Source organism: Zootoca vivipara, chromosome 6 (genome assembly GCF_965207765.1).
Source record: "Zootoca vivipara chromosome 6, rZooViv2.hap1.1, whole genome shotgun sequence".
Lineage (NCBI taxonomy): Eukaryota > Metazoa > Chordata > Lepidosauria > Squamata > Lacertidae > Zootoca > Zootoca vivipara.
Window position 1 is genome coordinate 36,556,100 of NC_142589.1, and position 19,981 is coordinate 36,576,080.

Consider the following 19,981-nt stretch of genomic DNA (forward strand, 5'->3'; position numbering starts at 1 on the left):
CTAAAGGAGGGAGCACAGATGATGTTGTAGGTGAAATGTGGGTACAGTTTGGCTTTGGAGTGCATTACTCATACTTGCACATCTTCTGGCAATTAGGCACAAAAGGTGGCCCTAGGGACTGAGTACCATGTTGCAGCCTTGTCATGTTATCTGGCCTCTATCCCCCTAGCTTAGAGGAAGATTCAGAGTGAGAGGAGTCCTCTCCACCCACTATAGACTAGAATGTGGCTTTGCTGGGTTCCTCAGACTTGGAACATACCCCAGATGCAGTTCTTACTGCCTCCACTCCGTAAAAAAACCCGTAACTGCAGAAACACAGGGAGCTTTTCAGCGAGGTGGTGTAAACAGCTTGACCAGCCAGCCTTCAGACGGCCTCAGCATGCTTCTGTGGCAACAGCTCTCCTTAGGTGAGCTGGAGCCAGTATGGCCACAGTGATCTGTCCAAGGTCCTGAAAAGGCTGGCCTTGCCTGTTGCAATCCTGCATAACTTTCCAATTCTGGACATGACCCTGTCCTTCTAGTACTGCATATGCTGTGGCTTCCAACCAGCATACCCTGGGAGCCCTGAGTCAAACTAAGGCAGAAGAAGCCTGGCTTTAACTCCATAGAAGCTGATACAAGCTTTTACAAAAGAAAAAAGAAAAAAAATTAATGAATAAATCCTGCCATTTCAAAGATTCAAAGAAAGGAAATCAAATCTCTGGCTTTGATTTCAGGCTCTCTATAGCCGCCAACACTATGCAAACAGACCTCTGTCTGTTCCTATGTGGCTGAACTTCAAAAAAAAGGAGAGGCTGATAGGAGAGAAGCATCAGTGGTTTTAAGCAGGGTTGCCTTTTAGGCTTCCCACCACTTTATTTGTAAAATAGACTGCGGCCTCAGCTCCTATTAAGAGGTCGCTGCTTTTCATCTCTAATTGGCATCACTGGTCTCCATCCAGACATGTCTTGTATGCGTAACTGTCGGGAAACATAGGACCAGGATTTTTTTGATTTTTTAAAAATGTCTTAGTGAAATTCAGAGCCTGATTAGACCCTGAAAAAGCAACACCCCAGTTGGACATGGAACAACCGGCACAATAACACAGCAGGGGTGTAATTCTGCACGCACGCACACACACACACACACACGTATGCATATGGAAAGCACATTTATTTCAGTGGAATTTGTGGGACTGCAACCATGCACAAGGTTCCAGCAATTGCATCATTTCTGTTGCTTCTTTAAAGTGGAGCCAGTTCTGACATTTAACAGAATCTGTGTAGATGTGGCCACCTCCTGTTTGCAAATTCAATTACTAAGCTGCCCAGACATGCCATGATATTTTGCTGTCAAGAAAATGCTGTACTGAATAAGCCAAGGTGTTTGCCCCACCAATTATTTGTGTCATTGCAAGGCATGCTGGGAAGAGGCCTCTGGGGTGACACCTAACTACTATGTGGGCACCCTCCCAAAAATCACTGCCTCCAGGAACAACACCATGATGTAGTAGCCATGATGGCTATGCTCTGCCTCCCTGGTTGGAGGCAGTTGGAAACCATGAGTGGGAGGGGATGCTCCTGCGCTTTGGTTCTGCTTGCAGATTTCCCACAGGCACATGCATTTGAGAACAGGACGCTGGACTTGATGGGGCATTGGCTTGATCCAGCAGCTCTTATTGAGATGCTGCTCATCTCAGCTCCTGTGAATTGGCTCCAACACCACTACTGTTCAGTAGCCTTACTTTGGGGCGCATTTTAACTTTCCACATCAGAAAAAGTGCAGAGAACAAGGGGGAACAGAACATATCCTTTTATTTGGCTGCCTCTTTTGGTACATCAAGTAGATTTGTCATGCAAACCTTAGGCAAACAACAACATCATAGTGAAAGACAACCACGTACCATGTGGAGGAGTAGGCAGAGCTGGGCATGGTGCCTCCACAGGAACCCAATGAACTTCATGCACAGGATGGGATGGTGAAATGGACATAAGTGCAATAGCAATGTATCTGGGGACCCTCTTAAGCCAGTCTTCCTCAGTCACGTATTTCTCCAAACATTTTGGACTACAATTTCCATTAGTCCCAGCCAGCATGGCTAATGGTCAACAGTGATGGGAGGTGCAGTCCAAAACATCTGGAGGTTGTGGAAGGCTGGCTCAAGCTGTCCACTGAGGCCACACCCTGTGTGCCATGTAGAGGGAGAGCCATGCCCCTAATGTCAATGCCCCCCCATGGTGCTGGGCATCAAGGGAAAGTTGAGGGACTCCAGCTGGTCAAGAGAATCAAGGATGGTTTGGGGTTGGTTTTCTCCAGTTGACATGTTCTTGCAGGGACTCTGCCTTTGCTCCTCTCATCTTTCTTAAACTATGGGGTGGGTGGCACCTGGCATTATTACAGCAACACACACCAGCAGTCAAGGGGAAAAGGCAGCACCAACTCCAGCAGCATAAGGGGGGAGGCATTTCCTCTCCTCTGTTCCCTCTCTCCTCTTCCACCATCCTTTCTGCTTCACTAGCTCATCCACTTCCACCAGGCCTCTCCATGGAAGCAAATGGGAGCTGCAGACTCCCTTGCCACAGTGTCATCCAAGAAGAGAGAGGCATATTCACCCTGGGGGTGAGGGTTGGATGGAAAGCAGAAGTAAACAAGGTCAGAACTACCTTTTTGGGCAATGGTGTGTGTGTGTGTGTGTGTGTGTGTGTGTGTGTGTGTGTGTGAATGATATGGGGACAAAGCTACTCATTCCGCCCCCACCCATTAAGCTTTCTGCATCCTTCCCTGCCCTGTCTCCCATCTCCCAATGGCCAACACAGGGAATGCCAGTTGCCCACCCAATGCCCTCTCTCCCCTTTTCTGTAGGTGAGATAGAAGTGGGTTTTCTCATTGTGCTTTAGGTATCTCCTGGGCCAAACTGCATACACAAGGTGTAGTGGTTAAGAGTGGTAGACTCGTAATCTGGGAAACCGGGTTCGCATCTCTGCTCCTTCACATGCAGCTGCTGGGTGACCTTGGGCTAGTCACACTTCTCTGAAGTCTCTCAGCCCCACTCACCTCACAGAGTGTTTGTTGTGGGGGAGGAAGGGAAAGGAGAATGTTAGCCGCTTTGAGACTCCTTCGGGTAGTGATAAAGCGGGATATCAAATCCAAACAAGGGAATTTGTCATACAGTGTGTTCTGCCTGGGGTAGTGGTGGCCCTTTTCTTTCTCTTGGGAGAGATGGGTCCTCCTAGAACTCACTCGCTTCCAAGGGGCCAGCTCTGATCTCTTATAGTGCCACTGGGAGAAGGACATGTGAGGGATGTGGTGGTGTTGGTGACAGGCTAGCCTTCTCCTCTCCTTTTTTGGTGGCTAAAGTTTCTTGCAGACCCGGGAACCTTATATCCTCCCTGGCACTGGTTTGGGCTCCCTTTTCTCTCTCTTCTACTTCACTGGGGAAAGGAACTGGTAGATGGAGGGAAGACAGACAATGTGGCTGAGGCCCAAAGGGGTGGGGGCCCTTGTCACTGGGGTGAGGGTGAGTTCAGAGTCGGGTCAGGGGTGCTGCCTTTGGGGCATCGGGGAGGTAAGGCCTTGTAGCTGTAATATTCCACAACCTGCTTGGGCACCTCTGCCAACACACATTTGGCCAGGGCAGTCGGGGAGGCCTGGAAGGAAGAGGAAGGAAAAGATTAGCTGGTCTCTTGCCCGTATCTAGAATTGATGCTGACATCAAAATGCATTTCAATGGCCATTTGGAAGGACATGTTGCTGTGCGCTGTCACTTTAGGATTAGGAACCTAGGAAACAGCCAGGCCATAGCTCAGTGTTGTCTACACAACCAGAGTGGAAAACTGGATTCAACCAGCAGGCAAGATTCCTGATTGCCACCCATTCTGCCCCTCTGGGTGAACTTTAACAGGTGAGCAGGGCTGCCCACCTGTCAATCACCTGGTGCCACAATGACAACAGGTGATTGACACCTGCCACAGTTCAAAAGAGGTGACCGTCACCAGCTGTTTGGCAGATACAGCAGCTTCCTTTTAAGATGCACTTCCTGTGCCAATCAGCTGACTGGGTCTGGAGCTTGCCTTCAAAGGTGCGGTTTACAGAGAGTTCCTCTGAAGTCCTTTTTGAAGCCATACTGCTTCCTCTGCTCCAAACTGCTTCCTCCAGCTGTCTTGGCTGCACTAGGGATTTCCCAGTGGGGAGCTCCCTAGTACAGGCGATCCCAACATAGCTCCCTGCCTGTGCTGATCAGGTGGTCAGCGCTGACCGGGAGCCCAGCTAGCAAAGGAACAATTGGGAGGTCACATTAAGCTCCCAATTGTTCATTTGTAGCTGCATCCTCCCCAGACCTGATGCCACATCAAGTGGGGGCAGGTAGATGCAGCTTGTAGTGAATGACTGAACGAACTAAACAGGGACCTATCCTGGGCCCAATTAGTCTACACTGGCTGGCAGTGGTTCTCCAGGGCTCCAACTCTTTTTGGAGATGATGGGGATTTACTGTAACTTGGAACTTTCTGCATGCAAAGCAGATGCTCTGCCACTGAGTTACAGCCCCTCCCCAAAATCCCTAATGCAGAGACCTCATAGCCTTGCAAGGTCCCCCCCCCCCCACAGAAGGAAGGCTCCTGCTTTGCTGCTTCCCTTCCTCCTCCTGAGCAGGATTGGGAATGTTGCTAGGATGAGGGCATTCTGAGGAAGGGCAAGTTGTCTCCCTCCTCCTTCCTGCAGAGAAGGTCCACGTCTGCCTCTCTCTCTCGACTAATAGCGCCTGTCACTTCTCGGCGCTCTTGGCGCCAGGGCCCAGAGGGTTAATCTCGCCTCACAGCTCACTCGGGCTAAGCAACAGACAGCTTGTCTCCCGAGGCCTAAATTACTGACAATCAAGCCCAATTAGGCCTTCGCAATGGCCAAGCGTCTTGTGCCTCCGGCTGCCAGAAATACCCAACTATGGATTTTCCTTTCCGACATGCTGTGGAGTGAGAAAACAGGCAAAGTGAGAGAGAAAACCCCCAGCAGGCCTGTCCTGCCCTGCTCCTACACTACTCAGCCCTCTCCACCCCCTCATGTTTCAGGGCTGGGAGGGTTTTGGGGGAGACACTGCAAGTCACAGTCTATGCTAGTGGCCTAGATCATGCTTCCCGCACCATTGTGCTCTTCAGCTGCAAAACCAGGGGTTGGGGGACCCCTTTTCAGTTCGAGGGCAAAAGCAGGCAGAGCAATAAATGTGATTTTTTTTTTTAACCTTTGTAGAGAAGGCTAATTTCTTTCTTCTTTCTTTACAACCCAATCATATTTATTTATTTTTTATTTAGGGGGCGGGGAATGGATAAACCACTTAATAAAAAATTGTGAACAATGCCCATTGTGGGGAGACATTTAAGTTTGTGAAATATAATGGAAATGGAATTAAATAGTTTGCCAAATGTTATTCATTAATTTATCTTAAAAAGGGGTTGTCTCTGTTCGTTGTCTCTTATAATTAAGTAGATTTACTGGATACAGTAGATTCCCCCCCCCCCGAAATAGAGATTTTAGAGGGCAAATTGTGTTATCATACTATGAGCATAATGTGTATATTGTAAATGGATTTAGAACCGGTGTTGTTTATAATTTCTAAAAAAATGTGAGATATTTCTTTTTTTAAAAAAAAACACCTCTAAGTGGTGTGCATAAAACAATTATTGATAATGCACACATAAACTCAGCAAAATGTTAAAGACAACTAGGCAGAACTAAATCATAAGCCTGGGTAGGCTTCCTGAAATAAAAATCAGTAGACTAGTTTCTATAGACGCTCACAAACACCTGCTCTATCCTCTACCCAGGTAACCGAGAGGCATGATCAGAGTTCAAGGACACATTCCAGCCGGACTGGTACTAAGAGAAGTTTTATCAGATGTGTTAAGAAGAGGGTACCTTCCAGCCCTGTGATCCTGTAACTCTGGGTTTAGAATCTGCAAGAGATGCATGCAACACCAGAGAAAACAAGTCTGTCCTAACAGAGCGGGAGAAACTAGAGGGAAGATGCAAGTGTGTCTGCATTACAGGGCAACTTACATTCTTGAACTCTCGGAAGGGGACAAACTGCACAATGTCACGCAGGACGGGCTCGCCTTTCGGGGAGCGCAGGATGCCATCATCCCCATCCAAGACCTGCATGTCAGTGAAATCAGCATTGCCCACGCCTACGATGATGATGGACATGGGCAGGTAGGAGGCTCGGACGATGGCCTCCCGTGTGTCTCCCATGTCACTCACGACCCCGTCCGTCAGGATCAGCAGGATGAAATATTGCTGCGGAGAGAGATGAAAAAGATGAGGGGTCAGGGAAAAGGGAACCAGGAGGGCGGCTAGAAGGTCCAGCCCCAAAAGGATCTCCAAGGTTCATTGTGGGAATTTGGAGCACAGTTCCTCATACAAGATGCATTTTATCTGAATGTCACTTTTCCAAAGTTAAAACCATGCTCAAGGTGGGTTACAACTTCTAAAATAAATAAATAAATAAATTTAAATCACATAAAATAACAATAGTAGTCATGAACAATGAATTAAAAGTACATGCTGAACAATGTCCATAACAAAAACCCCTAAATATTACCCCAGCTCAAGAGTCTGTTCCGCAGCCTCAACTTTTGTAGCTGGAGTCAGTCCTGGCCCCACCCTCCCAGGCCAGGTGGAAAAGGCCTGCAGGGTAGGGAGCAGGTCTACCCAGGACTCACAACCAAGGTGGTTTCTAGCCTCTTCCGATAAGCATCCAGCAGGCTGCCCTCAACAGATAGTGCAGCACAAAGATCAAAGAGGAGATGCAGCTTTCAGGGTACCAAAGCCTTGAGGTCACCAGCACAGAGGGTCCCTATGCCCTCTGGAAATTGCTGGCCTACAATTCCTATCATCCTTACCGTAGATATTGGCTCTGGTAATTGCTGGGAGCTGGAGTCCAACAACAACTGCAGTGGGCTCACACCCCCAAGCTTGCTATTCCCCGTCATCAAACACACTGAGCCCACAATACAGTCTCTGCTTACCCCCACCCCAAATAAAGCCCCCTCAGGTTGACATCCTTCATGCACAGCTCAAACCAAATCAGGGAAAGGCTATTTGCAGCCCCTACCCACCCACCTGAAGCTCAGGCCCGTAACGCCACATTAACTACTGTCACTAATTGATGGGCTCAGCAGCAAAGCTTTCAGACATTTAGTGAGCAAAGAGCTGACAAGATCCCAGAAGAATCCAAACTGGCATGTCCCTGGGTCCCAGAGTACTTGGTGTGTGTAAATAATGAAGGAGAATTTAGTTAAAGTCCCTTTAACCTGTCCAGGGCTTTCGTGCATGCATGCAAATGGCCTAAGCAAACCCTCCAGAATGTAAATCCCCCAGCCCCAGCACTCGGTAGATTTCCATCAAGCAGGACGAGGTGAGGGGGCAGGGCTATGAAGCATCCAAATTTCATCTCACACACAAATCCTTGAAATTCTGGGGTGTGAGCAGCCTTGCCATCCTAACCATCCCAGAACATAGGAAGCTGCCTTATGCCAAGGCAGACGAGGGACCAGTGAGCTCAGTGTTGTCTGTGCTGACTTGACAGCAACTCTCCAGGGTTTCAGAAATGATACTTTCCCAGCCCTGCCTGGAGATGCCAGGACTGAACATGGTACTTTCTGGATGCAAAGCAGATGCTCTGCTACCGAGCTATGGTGAGAAAATACAGGGAACCTAGGAAGCCACTGGTCCACCTAGCTTAGTACTGCTGACACTTTAACCGGCAGCAGCTCTTCTGGGTCTTGGGCAGGAGACTCTCCCAGCCCTGCCTGGAGATGCCATGGATTGAACCTGGAGCCTCCTGCATGCAAAGCAGGCACTCCACAACTGAGCTGCAGCCCCAGGCTTGGTGGCCCACTTACGGAGGCTTCCTTTGTTTTCTCCTCGTCTGCTGCGACTCTGGCTACCTTGGAAATGATTGGCGCCACATTAGTTGGCCCGTAGAGCTGTATCTTGGGCAAGCAGCTTTGATAGGACTCCACCACGCCTTGGATTCCTAGCACGAAGAGGGAAAGGCTGGAGTTAGGGGTGGCCAGAAGCCGTTGCCTTCGGTGGAGCACTCTGATAAGGCAATCTCCAGGGTTTCAAGCAGGAGCATTTTCCAGTCCCGGCTGGAGATGCTTCCAGGGATTGAACCTGAGACTTTTTGCATGCAAAGCCAAGGCTCTTCCTGCTGAGCTATGGCCCTCTCCTGAAAACAGACCTGGAAGTGCCAATCTAGGTTCAAGTACACTCCTGATGGACTCAGGGGTTGGGGTGGGGGATGGGGGGTTGATAGACTCAGGCATTGGCTTGAGGGGGGGTGATAGAATGAAGACTCCAAAGCAACCCTAGTCAGTTTCTTACCTTCACACTCATCATCGTTTGGGTTGAAGTTAATGGCAAAATCATGGGAGATCTGCCCAGGACAGGAAAGACAAACATCAGCATGTATATGAAAGGGACCCACAACACCAGCCCCTTCTTCTCATACCCTCCTCTGGCACTGATCCCTCCCCATCCTCCCTTATTTCCAACCCTGTCCAGCGGCCTCTTTGCCCTCCCAGCCCCATCATTTCCCAGATGATCCATCACTTACTTCGTAATTGGGTGGGATTCTGGCTCCAAAGCCTAAGGCGGAGAATTTCTTATCACTGTGGAGAAGCAGGGTGCAAGGTCTTAGGGTGTGCACTGGAATGGTTTCCCTGCATTCTTGGTTTGGCACCGTAAACGCATGAAGAGGCGTCCCAAGAAACCAAGGTCATATTCACACTGTAACACCCACACCATATATTTTAAGCAGATGGCTTTCCCCAAGCTATCCTGGGAACTGTACTTTGTTAAGGGTGCTGGGAACTATAGCTCTATGAGTAGTGGACTACAGCACCCATGATTCATTGAGGAAAGCCATGTGTGGTGGCTTTAAAGTATGGTGCAGATGTGACCAGGGACCTCTTTCCTGTTCTTCCACCCACCCACTTCTGGAAGATGCTCAGGGACAGCCCAGAACATCCAGCCTCACCATGTGAGAGGTTTTCCCCATCATCCTTCATTATTGTGGCACAGAGATGATGTCTGTGTGCCATTCTCCCTTGTTGCTGGGGATGAAACATTATCAGCCCAAGCAGACACAATGGTTGCTTGTGCAACTGTTCTAGCACTGAAGGTGAAACTGGATGCAACCGTTAAATGCATCTTCATTTAATGTGCATTTTTGTAAATGTACACAATAGCTTCTAGGGGGTGGCGATAATTATCAGAAGTGCAGCAGGTTTTGAGGGAGAGTTTAGTTTGACAAAAATGGCTTTTCCCAGAGCATCTAGTTGCATTGGGGTGGAACCTGGAACTTTTGTTAGAAGTACAGCAGATGAAAGGTAAAAAAAGGTAAAGGACCCCCTGGATGGTTAAGTCCAGTCAAAGGCGACTATGGGGTGCAGTGCTCATCTCGCTTTTCAGGCCAAGGGAGCCGGCATTTGTCCACAGACAGCTTTCCATGTGGCCAGCATGACTAAACTGCTTCTGCCACAATGGAACACTGTGATGGAAGCCAGAGCTCATGGAAAAACCGTTTACCTTCCCGCCACAGGAGTTCCTATTTATCTACTTGCACTAGTGTGCTTTCAAACTGCTAGGTTGGCAAAAGGTGGGACAGAGCAACAGGAGCTCACTACCGTTGCACGGATTCAAACTGCCAACCTTCCGATCAGCAAGCCCAAGGGGCTCAATGGTTTAGACCACAGTGCCACACACTTCAGCAGATGAGGAAAGGGCTAAACTCCTCACTTGTTCAGATCTGGAAAATGATCAGCCCCACCCACCCATCAGCTCTCTGCATTATTTTTAAAAAGTGTGCACATTAAGGGTATAGTCCAAAGGCACTAGAGGCCACCCCCATGTTCCTGAAACTAAGAAGGTCCGTGTCTGGTCAGTGTCTGGATGCACTGGGAACTACCTGTACACTACCTTAGGTTCCATGATGGATGAAAGGCAGGATCTAAAGCAATAAAATAATTAACTGAAGATGCATCTAAGACCACATCTCATTTGGTCCTGACCATGTTCTTCAAGAGACAGTTGTGTTCATTGCAGGGGGTGACTCTGTTATACCAAGTACATTGATGAATATGCTACAGCAGGAGTAGAGCACTGGTGGCTCTCCAGGTGCTGCCAGACTACAACTCCCATCATCCCTGAACCCTGGCCATGCTGTCTGGGGCTGATGGGAGCTGGAGTCCAAAATCATCATCCTTCTACAAGCTTGGCTGAAAGAGGAGGCAGACTTGTCAACTCCAAGCCCCCAGTCTCCTCTTCCCCCCACCTCAACACATGGATGTTATGGCTGTTCCTGCCCTACTCTCTCTGCCCCACCCCAGCCCAGATGTCCTTGGGCAGGGCTGTTGAGTAAGAGGTGAGGGGGCTCAGGTCTGCTCAGGAAGCAAGAGTAGGAGCCAAGACACATCGGGTCACCTGTCATAGTCTTGGCAAATCTCCCCCACGGCTACCAATGCCTTCAGGTATTCATTGGGCTGGTAGGGGTTGATGTAGTGGAGGGAGCAGCTGTTTCGGGGGTCTCCGTTGGAAGCTGTGAAGTCAATGGCCACCTGGAAGGCAGAAGAGCAGAGAGGGAATATAACACAGGAGGATCCTCCACTTGGCTAGCCAAACTATCCTCTTGGATAACCTCCCATCCACACTTACCTTTTGCCACACGTTTTCTAGGCACAGAAAAAGTTCCATGTCCGAGTGTTGTCGTCCCCCCCCCCCACTTTTCCAAGGAAAACATGGTATTTAACGCTGAATCAGAAACAAACAGCCATTCATGTTTTGATTTGTGATGGTCTGACAGGGTGATTGGGGATGGTGGGAGTCCAAACTACCTTGAAATGTTACAGATCCTCTTGTTTTGGTTTAAACATGCCAAAGTCCACAGTCCCCACATCAGATCTCAATGCAGACAGGCAACCCACTAAGATGCTTACAAGAGCATCTCCCTGCTTCGTTCTCTCAGTTTCACTCAAGCTACAGTCTGTTCTTCTTTTACAAGACAGACACCTAGATTAAAACACCCCTTTGCTGCGGGTGGGGAGTTCTGTCTTTTGCACACACACCCAGAAAATGTTCTAACAATTAGTTCCCATGGAAACAAAATGCCTGCAACTGACACTCTTGTGACAAGACTTTTGTCTAGCCAGGAACTGCCTCAGGGCAACCAGATCGCCCTTCTCACAGATGCCTGATAGGAAAGTCACAACAATTTGTATTTGCCTTAACAAAGCAGCCGCCTCATTCTCCCACTTGTTCTCCGCTTTCACACCTCTCTCAGCCGAGAAAAGAACAGGAGCTCCAAGTGTGTTTATTGGGTTGAAATAAACCGTTCATGCAGTGATGCAGGCGTGCCGTTTGCAGGTTTATGAGAATAGACCCGTCAAAACCAGAAGCGAGTTAGCAGGAGGCAGATAAATCCCAAAGTGGTAGGCTTGAAGGTGGTAGCCTTGACGATGGGCCACCTCCCACTCAACAAGGCAGAACCAGGAAGATCTGCTAAGATCCTCACTCTATCTCCAATCCAGCTGCAGTGCTTAGCAGTTTTACAAGGAGAGTTTGGAGCAACCCTGAAATATCTGGCAAAGCCTCCCCAATTCAGCATGCACACCCGGCCAGCCGATGTTTCTGACTATCAGCTCCGCCAATGACTCCCGTTTATTGAGCTTTCATCTTGACTTGTTCAAACAAAGCTGACACGGAGCTTAGAATAGACCCAGTCCTTACTGAGCATTCCTTCAGATTTCTTTGCGGGGAACTACTAATTTATTTATTTATCACATTTATATCCCATCTTTTTCTCAGGGAGCTCAGGGTGGTGGATATGGTTCTTCCCCTTCCTTATTTAATCCCCACAACAACCCTGCAAGGTAGGTTAGGCTGAGAGGCCCAAGGTCACCCAGTGAACTTCATGGCTGAGTGAGGATTTGAACCTTGGTCTCTCCCAGGCATGGGCATAGCCAGCGCGGGGGTGGGGCACAGCTGCCTCCCATCAAGTAAATAAATAAAAAATACTTACAGTAACTACCAATTGCATTGCAGATAGCTCAGTCCTGCCCCCCTTCCCACACAAATCTTGGCTACACCCATGCTCCCAGGTTCAACACTAATGGTTCCAGGGGCCAGCAACCTTTTTCAGCCGTGGGCTGCCGTCCCTCAGACCATGTGGTGGGCCAGACTATTGGGGGGGGGTGAATGGATTCCTATGCCCCACAAATAACCCAGAGATGCAATTTAAATAAAAGCACACATTCTACTCATGTAAAAACACCAGGCAGGCCCCACAAATAACCCAGAGATGCATTTTAAATAAAAGGAGATATTCTACTCATGTAAAAACATGCTGATTCCCGGACTGTCCGTGGGCCAGATTTAGAAGGCGCTTGGGCCGGATCCAGCCCCTGGGCCTTAGGTTGCCTACCCTGAGTTCCCTTCCAATGAGGCATAAAGCATTCATCTTGCATTCATCCTGATTTGCTCACATAGCAGTTATGCATCTCCCATTGATCATTCATTCATTCCATACTTTTCAATGCATTTTCCTGTAACTTTCCTAATTGAGAAAAGAGGGTTTCTTTTTCTAAAGTGGATTTGTTGTGTTAGGGTGCTTTAATCCACTGCCCAAACTTAAGCTTCCTTGTAGGCACTCACTTATATTCCTCCCACACGGTAGTGAAGCACCCTATAACTCCCAGCAGCCCCAGACAACACAGCTGTGCTGGCTGGACCTGATGGTAGTTCTTGTCCAAAACACCTTGAAGGCACCAGGTTGGAGAAGGTTGCTATTTAGCCAAGCAATTTTCTGACTGTGGATGTGAAAGGAGGGGCCCAGAGCAATGAGCCTCTTCTCTTCCTTGGAAGATGAAGCAAGCTTTTTTTCTGCTGCTCCAGAGGGTAGCACTTGAACCAATGGATTCAAATTACAAGAAAGGAGATTCCAACTAAACTTTAGGAAGAACTTACTGATGGCAACAGCTATTAGGCAGTGGAACGGACTGCCTCAGAAATGGTGGACTCTCCATCATGGGAGGTTTTGAAGCAGAAGTTGGATGGCCATCTGCCAGGGATTCTTTAGTTGTGATTCCTGCATTGCAGGGGGTTGGACTAGATCCATTCCAACTCTACAGTTCTATGATTCCTTCTCCTCCCCTTGCTAAGTAGCTGAATGGATCCATCCCAACCTGATATCTCCTGAAAACTGGCATTTGCTCCTAGACTTGGACTCAAAGGGAGGAGTGCCATCTTGGTGCGCTTTCCCATTTTGCACACCAGGGGCAGCACCAAGCACAGCTCAGCTTTGTGCCACCTGCTGATACCATTTCTGCTGTTCGCCTCTACGTCGTGGCACCAACAAGCAACAGGCCTTGGCACCTCCAGACATGGCGAGCCTCTAATTCCTGGGATCGTTCCCAGCTCGTATCCCAGCGAGCGGAGAGGCTGAGAGCCAGCAATCTGTTCCTTGAATGTTCTAGGATCTGACTCACTCCAAGAAGGAGAGTTGCTCTTTCAAAACGCAATCTGGGCACTGGTTGTTTTCAAGGGAGAAAAATCTGTGCGAAGCTGCAGTGAAGGCCTGGCAGCAGGGACTGTGAAAGCCCGAGGAGGAAAAGGAGCTGCTCCCCACACATGCCCACCTGGCATCTCACCAAGACCTGGGGGAGGATCACTGAAGAAGCCTCCATTTGCAAAACTGCCTGGCCAAGCCTGTGGTTGATTTGCACGTGACAAGCTGGCCTGCTAAGGCAAGGCTGTCTGTGTGCACATGTGTGCAGAAAGCATACCCTAAGCCTGTATCCTACAACAGTGTTAGCGACAGCAACCAGGGAAGTGACATCCCCATATGGAGGAGAGCTGACAAGCCTAGTATCTTTGCTGAGATCTACACTGCCTTTGAGCATATGCAGTGTTTGGAGGGTTTTCTGTATTTCTGTTCTACTGCAATGTGTGGAACATGCTTTTGAACCTCGAACAAGCATGGTGGTCCAGGACAGTGACAGGCTCCCACGGATTTGCAGCATGTGAAAAGGCAGGATGTTGCTGCTTCACGTATGGAGATATAAAGGGCTCGCTGGTGCCCATTTAGACTGGTAGGGCGGAAGGGAGGGAGCCCAACATTAGGTGGCACCAGAGCCAATGGCAAACAGAGCCAACTAGCTCTAGTTTTGTCCCCATCCTCCTTCTCCCTGCTGAATTCTACATGGACAACCCTTGTAATTGAGGTGGAAGAAGCTGATAGGACTGGTTGGAAGTAAGAAGGCAGGCAGGTGGGGATGGCTGAGCATAGACTGAGGTTGTTGGGGCAGTGCCCCATTTGCCCTAATGGACTGGCCTCCAGTGAAAGACACACACTCATCAGAAGACTTGCCTTAAAAACCCAAACCATCCAATGATGTTCAGTAGAGGCTAGAATGGGTTCACTGTGCAGCAGGGGAAGGCAAGCGTTGCTACTCACCGTGAAATGGATCTGGCAACCACCCATGATGAAATCCAGGAAGGAGTAGACCCTGTGAATCTTTCAGACAAAGAGTGTGTTAGCCAATGCTATGGATAGGCACACCCTCCTTCCTCCTGCAGTCTTCCAGGCATGAGGAGGCAGCCATTAAGGCTGCACATCCAGTTAGAGGGGGGGGGCAGAGAATTCAATGAGGACCTGGAAGGACCTGGCCTTGCTTACAGCACAGCAACCCACCAGATTCCAGAGGGGAAAGATCTGGAGAAATTCCCAGTCAGAGATGGGCAAATATACTCCATCTTGCTTTCTCTCCATTTCTCATTTTTTTTCCAATCTTAAATACAGTTCTCTGCAATTCCACATCAGTTGGTTGTTGTTGTTTTTTTAAAAAAGTTTTCATCAGCATTTCAGTGTTAATTTCTCCCAATATATACAACCCTGTATGCAGTTTTGCCAAAAGTACACATTTTCCCAAAGCAATTTCCCCATATGTAATGCATATTTGTATGTTACTTTCACTATCATATGCATTTATATGCATGCTTTACTCTTTTAGATGTACATTATTTCTGAACACCTTACTTGTTTGGAGAAGTACTTTACAAAATTCTCAGAACTGTGAATTTCGAAGATGGCTGTGAATTAGTCTGCTTACTGCAGGGGTCCCCAGACTACGGCCCCCGGGCCGGATGTGGCCCAATTGGCCTCCCAATCCGGCCCGCGACGCCCCCCGCCACCCGCTGCCGCCACCCGCTCTTACGGCGCGCGGCGCGGCGGTGATCTTCAAAATCGGGGGAAAAAATCGCCGAAAATCCTTTGTGCGCAAGCGTATGGGCCTCTCCCGACCCAGAAGAGGTCATTTCCGGTGCACTTCCGGGTCGGGGGAGGCCCATACGCATGTGCACAAGCGATTTTCGGCGGTTTTTTCTGACCGTGTGCGCATGCGCACGTGCAGGGGCGCGCACTCCCCCGCCCTCCGGCCCGCTGCGCGCACCCTCCCCTACCCTCCAGCCCGCCGCGCAGTCGGCGCGGCGGGCACCGGCCCGAAGCTCGGTAAGTCTGGGGACCCCTGGCTTACTGTTTGGGACTGTGTAAATGGGGTCAGTTCCCCATGCAAACTGAGTCAAGTTTCAAGTTTCTTCCTCATCCCTACTCTCTGATATTACCAAACTGACGCAGCCAGACTGGGGGAGTGAAGGGGTAGCCAGCAGCAGAAGACTCAGTGTTTCTGCTGGGTTGCAAAGATGTCTTTCTACCCTTCTATCCCTACCCGTGTAGATTTCCCCCTCCCCTGCCCAGACACTGGGCAACCTCTTCTCTCAGAGGAAAACTCTCCCATATTGTGTACAACCCTCCCCACCACACAACTCACCTTCAAGTCTAAGAGAATGACCACACCCGAGTTCTTGTAGTTTCGCTTCTTCAGCTTGTACTTCGGATTCATACAATCCCACTGGATCTGATTTGGGGAGGAGAAGCAAAGGTGAGCAGCTATGCTGACCTTATGAGAGGTAGGCACTGCTGGGAAATGAAAGTGTTCCCTTCCCATACCAGGTGTCTCCCTTGCAAGCTCCATCAAGACAAGTGGGGGCTCTGAGCAAGCGAGATCACAACACCTGGTGCTGGACACATGTTGTGTTCAGCTGGGACCAGGTAAGGTCTGAATGAAAGGGGAACCTGACTGTGTGTAGTATGGCAACCCTTGAGGCATCTTCCCCAGGGTATGCTCACACTAAGCCATCTAGAACAACGAAAGGGAAAGTGGGTGGGAAGGGCTGGTGCCAAGGGATGGCATGGTTAGGCATCTACCAAGGGTCCCCACCCCAGCAGGGCCCCACTGAAAAGAGCCCTTCTGCCGGGATGAGTTGGCTCAATGGCAGAGGGGACCCCATGGAGCATGTCTTCCCCAAGGGCCCTCCAAAATGAGAGGGGGAACTCTTGTCCATTACAAGCGCATGGTGGGCTGTCACATGGGCCTCTCTCACACTCTCTCACACTCTCTCACACACCAACCTTGTTGCCCCCCTTTGCTTTCTGCATCTCCTCAAAGGTGGTGTAAAATTCTCCGATGAAGTCGTGTTTGCCCCGGGAGTCATAGTCAAATACGACGCACTGAATGCGGAGAGAGAGAAAGAGAGAGAAAAAGAGAGAGGTGCTTAGTACGTGGAAAGGGTGGGCAAGGTCCCTTCTGCTGCAAGGCCCAGTGGTGTAATGGTCCATGGTTGGGGGCAAGGGTCGAAGATCCATTACGCTTTCTGCAGCAGGGTCCCAGCAGAGTTCCAGTCTCCAGCATCCTAGAGCTGCCCCATCAGCATGAAAGGGGAGCAATTTAGCCACTGAGAAGTAGCCTTCTCACCCTTTGTGCTGATTGGAGCCAATCAGAGTGAAAGGAGGCGAGTCTTCCACTAAGGATTGGCTCCTAGGGTCACTCTGGAGAAGGCACACAGGAAAAACACAGAGGAGGCGGGAGTGGCAATGGTTCTTGATGCTCCAGAGCTAAGCCTTTTGGAACACTGAAACACAAGTTGCTTTCCTTTCAAGAGAATATGTACATGTTCTGCTATGTACAATGAAACTTCATGGAAACCACAACTAGATATTAGAGCACTCTAGATCATTTGCCTATTTATGTGGACAGAAAATAGTAGATCTCTCATTCATATTACACACACACACACACACACACACACATTTTACATACTTTAACATATCCAGTGACTTCCCTTCTTCTCTTTCCACGGTTCATTTTGCATCTCTTACATCCCTGCATATTTTACAATAACTATCCCAATCATTTTTCTACTATTACATCCATCTAAAATTATTTACTCTGTTGAATTTATCTTAATGCTGCCAGCATTTTCCACTGTACAGTTATTTTCCATATACTCAAGAAGTGTTTTCCAACCTTCTTTAAATGTATGTTCTTCTTGCTCTCTTATTCTATATGTTAAACCCGCAAGTTGCGCATATTCCGTCAACTTAAATTACAGATCTCACTGGAAGGCAGCACATGGAAATCTGTACTGATCATGGCAATGCATCCCTAATGATTGTTATTTAATAATTAAAAAATTATTGCTTGCATAATCTTAGAAGGGGGCATGGCAGTAAGGGGGTATTGCTGCGACTATCATGAAGGGACCCTGCACTTCTGAATTCACCCCTGCACTACTGGCACGGTCAGCCTCCCTGCTGAGTGTGCTGTCCAGTCACAGGCTCCCCCGTTTTCCCATTTTGGACTTACCCTCAGCTTCCGCTTCTCCTCACAGCTGCACAGAGAGTTCAGTGAGACTTTAAATGGCTCCCACACGGGACTCAGGTTGTTCTTGACAAACTGCAAAGCACAGGCAGGAGAGGGCTGGTGATTATTGACAGCAAAGTCTTACGGAGTGGACTTTCCTTCTCAGGGGGCTGCCCCTATCCTTGGCTCCCTTCACCTGGAGGCTCATCTAATCAGAGGTCATATCCACACCATACATTTGAAGTGTATGGTGTCCTCCCACAGAACCCTGGGAATGGTAGTTTGAAGGGTAAACTACTGTGGTCTCTTTCTACATTTAAGTTTCAGGTTTATTTCCATGTTGTGGCTTCCCCCACTTCCTTTAGAATGCACAGTTCTGCTCTTCTCTCTCCTTCTGGTAGTGTTATTATGGTTTTCTTAAGGATAGTAGTGCTTTTATAGCCTGCTTCTGTGGACATGGCATTTTTCCCTGTATCTCTATCTAAGGCCCTTGTGGAATTCCAGTAAATAAACACATGATTCAGGGCACTCCAATTGCCTCTCAGAAGGCGTAAAAGAGGTGTCACTGCTCATCCCCAACACTTCCCCAGGATTTTAGAAGGACCAGCTCAAAGATGAATACTGGGAGCCTACGATAAAGGAGCAACACACTTTGATCTGAACCCTCATTTTCTCTTCCACTCTGGGTTCTCAGTCAATTGGCCTGGAGTGAAAGTGTTGGGGAATTATACCTTTTGGCCTCCACTGGACACTCTTACCTCTGTGCGGTGAACCAGCTGCTCACTCCCATCATCATTGATCCGGTAGATCTCCAGAAAGGGATCTGATTTGCTGAAGAGATCCTGTGGGGAGGGAGGGTATGAGTCCCATGATCTTGATGTCAGGTGATTTATTATTGTTGCTGCTGCTGCTGCTGCTATTTCATGGAGGAGAGGGCTGTCGAAGGCTACAAGCCATGCTGACTATGCTGTGCCTCCACAGCCAGAGGCAGTAATGCTTCTGAATATCAGTTGCTGGAAATCACAGGATGGGAGTGTCCTGCTCTCATGCCTGAATTCTGCTTGCAGGTTTCCCACAGGCATACAGTTGGCCACTGTGAGAACAGGATGCTGGACTAGACAGGCCATTGGCCTGATCCAGCAGGGTTCTTCTTATGTGCTTCATAATACAGTAATTAATTAGATGTATTGTGTTGTTGGCTCCCCTCCGCCCATGGGTGCTTCAATAAACAGCCCAGAGCCAGCCCTCCCAACAGAATGTGGCTAAAAAATGGAAGGTTCAACCACTTGCTGTGTGTGTGTGTGTGTGTGTGTGTGTGTGAGAGAGAGAGAGAGAGAGAGAGAGAGAGAGAGAGAGAGAGAGGTCCTTTGTGCCCCCCGCTACCTTGTCATCCAGCTTCTTCGCTCGGAAGAATAGTTCCACAAAACCATTGTCCCCAGAAATCTCTTCTGACGTCACCTGTTGTGGGGCGGAGGTTCAAGAGGGAAGCCAGTCAGAAGTCATTCTTGAGGAGATTTTATTTATTAACTTTGTATACCACCCTTCACCTGAAGATCATGGGTGGTTCACCACATAAAAATACAAAATAAAAACATAAAATACCTAATAAAAACAAGACCAAAACCAAAACAAACCCATAATCCCCACAGGGCCTCAGACCATGGAGGCCAGAAGGCTGTCATAAAACGTCCGCTTCTGTGACCGAGCTGCTCACCGTAATGGTGGACTTGCCCGCATACTTCCCGTACTTCAGGAACAGAGGCTTGGTCACCCGCTTCTGGGCCACAATCTGCAAAGGAGGGCAGAGAGAAAAGATTTGTTTATTTGACCATGTTTTCTGTGCTGCTTGGTTGTAATAAAACTCAAGGCGCTTCCCAACAAATGTTAAAATGAACACGAAAAATCTGTTAAAAGCAATCAATCAAAAACCTTTAAAAGATAATGGAAATGAACAGTAAGTTAAAAAGAAATCAAAACACGTCAACATCTGTGTGTCTGGATAGGCTTGCCTCAAGAATAATGTTTTAAGATGGTGTTGAAAGCAGTACATAGAGAAGGTGCCTGCCTGATGTCAATAGACAGGGAGCTCCAAAGTGTAGGTGCTGCCACACTGAAATACTAAAATTCAACACTACTCCTACTCTGGAGTAGACCCATTGAAGTTAATGGACATGACTTACTTTGGTTCATTAATTTAAATGGCTGGAGCAGGACTTAGTTAAATGGGGTGACACTCAGGAGCCCTTCCAACTCTG

General features: G+C 48.6%; 1 protein-coding gene across 1 annotated transcript in view; it reads right to left on the bottom strand.

Annotated features, from left to right (window-relative positions):
* Positions 1-1,782: 1,782 nt before the first annotated feature.
* Positions 1,783-19,981, bottom strand: part of CPNE7 (copine 7) — a 36,738-nt gene continuing 18,539 nt past the window's right edge. Inside the window, exons 3-15 of the mRNA XM_035118586.3 lie at positions 19,441-19,515; positions 19,110-19,184; positions 18,485-18,568; positions 17,730-17,819; positions 16,496-16,594; positions 15,855-15,941; positions 14,483-14,542; positions 10,456-10,589; positions 8,588-8,642; positions 8,356-8,407; positions 7,872-8,005; positions 6,028-6,264; positions 1,783-3,626 (exon numbers count right to left, since the gene is read on the bottom strand). Of these exons, the coding sequence (XP_034974477.3) occupies positions 3,483-3,626; positions 6,028-6,264; positions 7,872-8,005; positions 8,356-8,407; positions 8,588-8,642; positions 10,456-10,589; positions 14,483-14,542; positions 15,855-15,941; positions 16,496-16,594; positions 17,730-17,819; positions 18,485-18,568; positions 19,110-19,184; positions 19,441-19,515 (1,326 nt within the window). The 3' untranslated portion in view covers positions 1,783-3,482. The remainder of the gene's footprint in view (positions 3,627-6,027; positions 6,265-7,871; positions 8,006-8,355; positions 8,408-8,587; positions 8,643-10,455; positions 10,590-14,482; positions 14,543-15,854; positions 15,942-16,495; positions 16,595-17,729; positions 17,820-18,484; positions 18,569-19,109; positions 19,185-19,440; positions 19,516-19,981) is intronic.